This window comes from Octopus bimaculoides, chromosome 15 (assembly GCF_001194135.2).
Source record: "Octopus bimaculoides isolate UCB-OBI-ISO-001 chromosome 15, ASM119413v2, whole genome shotgun sequence".
NCBI classification, from domain to species: Eukaryota; Metazoa; Mollusca; class Cephalopoda; order Octopoda; family Octopodidae; genus Octopus; species Octopus bimaculoides.
The window spans coordinates 46697069-46701940 of record NC_068995.1 but is presented as its reverse complement, the minus strand read 5'-3'; the positions used below and the strand labels follow the sequence as shown (position 1 = coordinate 46701940).

Here is a 4872-nt window from a genome sequence, read left to right as displayed (position 1 = left end):
ATATATATATATATATATATATATATATACATATACATTCACACACACACATACATATACATACATGTATGTATATATATATATATATAACTATATATATATATATATATATAATATTTGTGTATGTTTACGTTTATACATGTGTGTATAAAGTTCACTTGGATTTCTTTATTTTGCAACCATAGAAATATAGAGTCTCAGACGGAATATGTTAGGTTGGGAGAAAAGGCGAAAGGGCGGTTTCTGTAATCTAGATATTTTAGCTTTTTTAACTGATAACAGGGGGGGAAAGTAAACGATTTCGTTCTAACACTTTACTCGACATTATAAAGCTAGCCATTCTTCGTTGGCGATTTCTTTCGCTATTCAAAGTAATTAGCAACCGCGTGTAGATTTTAACTCCGATAAAACGTTTTGCTTTAAATAAGCAATAGCTAAGGAATGGTAGAATTCTTCACTAGGATGTAAAAATACTTCTAAGTGTAGATAATAATAATAATAATAATAATAATAATAATAATAATAATAATAATAATAATAATAATAGACCATAAGTGTAGTTTAAAATGTAAACATAAAGTATAAATTCATAGACGAAAAAATTTAAATGAAATAAAACAGAACAGCAACACTTAAGTTGACATTATTCCATATTGGAATGGTGGCACCATTGTAGAAATGTAGTTACATTAACTTTTAACCCCTTCAGTATTACCGGGTAATATATATATATGTATGTATATATATATATATATATATATATACATATACACACACATATATATATATATATGTATGTATATATGTATGTATTTATGTATGTGTATATCGTAATGATTGTATGTGATGTTCATCTATGTATATATAAGATATACGTTTATACTCTCGCCTCTGTGTGTGTGTGGGGGGGGGGAGTGAGTGAGATACATGTGTGTATGAGTAGTTTAATCTTAATGAAACACTGATATAAATAAATGTTTTTAAAGGTTTTCTTAATTTGAAATCAATGCAAATTATAAAATATAATCGATGGTTTATCCTTTTATCTTGTATTTACTATATCGGAATTAGGAGCCTTTTTCCTAGCAAATCTTCAACGAAAACGCGTTCAGAAGTGTGTTTAAAAAAACGGTTGCTTTACAAGCGCAGAACAGCGTTTGTATTTCAGCCAATCAGCTTCGTGCAGCGACGTTCTGCTGTAAATATATGGATGGGTCTTGCGAATTAAGATGATTTCATTTATTCGGAAGTTCCCAATGTTTCGTTCTGTGCTTTCAATGTAAAGCTGACTGTATAGTGTAGGTATTTCCACAGATGATGTTTTTTTTACGAAAGAACCCTTGTCGTAGAGAATCACATGATTCCTTCTATATTGTGAAAACTGTCTCACTATATCATCGATAACGCCAGTTGATCTCTGGATTTCATAATCCCTAAAGAGGAAATTACATCCTCAAATTTGACTATATATAGATACATGTACAGTAATCCCTCGACTATCGCGTGTGTTTTGTTCTAAGACGGCCCTCTGTGATAGGTGAAAATCTGCGAAGTAGAAACAGTACTGTACTGTATATTATTTTTATTATTTTCATAATTTGTATACATTTATTTTATTATAGATGCAAAACAACAGCACGGACGAATCGACGTAAGCTTAAATAAAAACCGGATAGGTGAACCGCCATAGGTAAATCACGATATGGCGAGGAATTACTATATATATATATATATATATATATATATATATAGGGCAAGTAAATATCCCGAGATCTATGGACGAGTTTTCTCCAGGAGTCTTTTTCCTTCCTCAATACTGCCATGTCGTGTGTTTCCCAGAGACCAGTGTCTGTCCCTAGGACATCAACATATGTCATCCTTGGTCTCCCTTTTCTAGTGTGTCCGTGTAGGGGCTCTCACAGGAGCACTGAGTGCCGTATCAACTCTGAATGCCGTTGAGCATGTCCAGCTACACTCAGTCTCTTCTGTGTTATTTTCGAACTAACTATTGGGAGGCTCCCGTACATCTCTGAGTTTTTCATCCTCAGTGTATACTGATTAATGTTCAGGGCCATCCTCGGCACTCTCGTGTAGCACCCATCCACCGTCTGAGTGAGTTTCTTGGTCAGTGCCCAAGTCTCAGACCCTTACAACAGCAGAGACTCCACTACAGCAGAGACGGATCTTCAGGTCTTTACGAATGTCCGACGTCCATACAGATCTCAAACTGTGGCATACCGTATAGGCTTTGCTCTTTCTCTCAACTATATCCCCCTCTGTGTTCTCAATCTTTGCTCCCAGATACAGGAAGTCCTGAACCAACTCTAGTGACTTCCTGCCTACATTCATAATCTTCTCTGGCTTCTTAATGTTCTCTACCAGATACTTCATCTTAATTTCATTCATTTTCAACTCCACACTCATTGACACAGTCTCCACCTCCTGCATCAACTCCTCTGCCTCCCTCGTTGTGTTTGTCACTAAAACTATGTCGTCAGCAAATTCAGCATCTGGTATCTTTTTAGCCTTGACTCTTCTGCTCTGTGCCAGCACGACAGTAAAGCTGAGTCTGATGTTTCTCCAACGCAAGGCGCATACAATAGTCCACCACGATAAAAAAAAACGGTAGGGAGCCGATGTATGTCCCTGAAGCACTCTAGCCATTATCTCAAAGAACTCCGTCATACCGTCAGGTGTAACGACTTGGGTTCTGGTGTTGGTGTAGAGCAGTGATATCAGGTCCTGTATCTTCTTGGAGATTCCATAAGCCTGTAAGATCTTAATCAGGCAGTGACGGTCCACAGAATCAAAGACCTTCCAAAAGTCAATGAAAATCATGACAGCAAGATGACTCTTTACTGTAGTTCCTTCTAATATCCTCCGCAGCATTAAGATGTGACTAGTGTTTGATCTTCTCTCTCTGAAGCCGTTCTGGTTGTTCCTGCGCTGCTTCTCCATCTCTGCCTGGATCCTGTTGAGAATTTTCCAGTTGAGAGTCTTTGCCACAAGTAGCATCAGCAAGGGATTGGATGGACCTTGGCAGCTCTCAGATGTTCTCTAGCTGCACACACCTTTGTGTCTGCAGAGCTGACGTTTCTCTTCTTACCTTTCTCCTCGGCCCCAGGACGTCACTTGCTTCTGCCACTGCTTTGGAGAAGTAACCGAACCTCCTCAACACACTCTCTTTCTCCTCAGTCCCTCCAATCTCTTTTTTCCTTTTCAGCACAATACACAGAAAACATAGACACAAATAACTATGCATACCGTACAAAGCAGGTTCGCACTTCTACATACAAATATTTGCATGTTTAGATCCAGGAAAAGTCAAATTTAAATCCTTTCACGACAGCCACGTGGATATTATCAGAATAGCCAAGCAGGAAATGCTATTCCGATTAGGAGTAAGAATAATTAAATTATTTTAATTTATTTACTAATTCATAATAGAATATAAGGATGAATTCACGATAATGATTTTTATCGGGCAGTCAGCATGCTATAAAAATTTATAGGTAATTTATACATAAAATTAATGATTATATACATATGTATATAATTATCTTAAGAGAGCAAAGGCGAAAACGACCCATCTCCAACATGTTTGAAGTGCCGGGACACTCAAAAACTACCAAAAAATTCCAGATTAAATATACATGTGTTTGAAAACGGGCTAGTGAAAACATATTAAAAAGAATCGGATCCAATTTCTAGATTAAAACCATAATATAGACGTGGCTGTCTGGACGTTAGATGATGATGATGATGATGATGATGATGATGATGATGATGATGATGATGGATATCTGAATACGTGTACAGACGACAGAAGCAGCACTCAGCACATTTTATTGGTAACTTGTGTTTCACATTTCAGACAGAGATATTTCCACCGTTTAGGGTCTTCTCGAGCTACATTATTAAATGGGAATTTCATTCAGATTCCACACTGACATTTTAAGATTACTTAGGACTGTTTCTAGCAGCTGGAGTGGAAATTCCTTGACTCTGAGATTAGGTATCCTGATTCGAAGTCAAAGCCATTTTTACTCCTTCTTCTCTAAGCATTCAATGCGACCAAAACAATTAAGGCGGCGAGCTGGCGTGGTCGTTAGCACGCCCAGTTCTCTTTCTGAGTTCAAATTCCACCGGGGTCGACTTGAACTTCCATCCTTTCAGGGTCGATAAAATAAGTACCAGTTAAGCACAAAAATCGATGTAATGGACTTACTCTCCCCCGAATTTGTTTGCCTTGTGCTAAAATTTGAAAGCAATATGACATAAACAATTAACAAAATAGATTAATTACAAAATGTGAAACCAGCCGCGCTGTTCTTTAATACACCATAAATCAATCCGAAAGTATCGTTATTTTTCTATTGTATTGTTTGACAAGCCCATGATGGCGCAACTACATAGCTGAAACGAATCAATATATCAACAATTTACTTGCTCATTTCCGCAATTATTTCATTTTCGTCTCACGACTACTGATGTAGGACCTGTTTTCAATATAAATGGGCGGAAAGTAATTACGTATATACTTATGCAATCATGATTAAAATTAATTAGTTAATTCAAAATTTAGGCACTGGTGAAAGGCAATATATTAATTCATGACTCATTTAAGTTATGGGAAATAATTCACTGATTAAGTGCACGTAACTAAAATTATTATTATTTTTTTTTTTCCATGTTGTACAACAATTCGTTTGATTTTCCTACATAGCCCCTTTGTCTTCAATTAATCCCTGTGAGGCTAATAAATTAAATGACCTTCGAAAATCGCTTATGCGAAGCAATGTTTTCATACGCACGGAACTTACGTGTATTTTATACGCGCGGGTGTGTGTGTGTGTGTATATATATATATAT

The 4872-nt window shown here is 36.4% G+C and overlaps 1 protein-coding gene across 1 annotated transcript; it reads right to left on the bottom strand.

Annotated features, from left to right (window-relative positions):
- Nucleotides 1–2139: 2139 nt before the first annotated feature.
- LOC106878509 (uncharacterized) lies at nucleotides 2140–3015 on the bottom strand. The gene has a single exon (XM_014927733.1). It carries the CDS (start codon nucleotides 3013–3015, stop codon nucleotides 2140–2142), a length of 876 nt encoding a protein of 291 aa, XP_014783219.1.
- Between the last annotated feature and the right edge of the window lie 1857 nt (nucleotides 3016–4872).

Bases quoted from the DNA above. Each gene is read 5' to 3' on its own strand.
- LOC106878509 (XM_014927733.1), bottom strand. From the start codon at position 3,015: ATGCTACTTGTGGCAAAGACTCTCAACTGGAAAATTCTCAACAGGATC.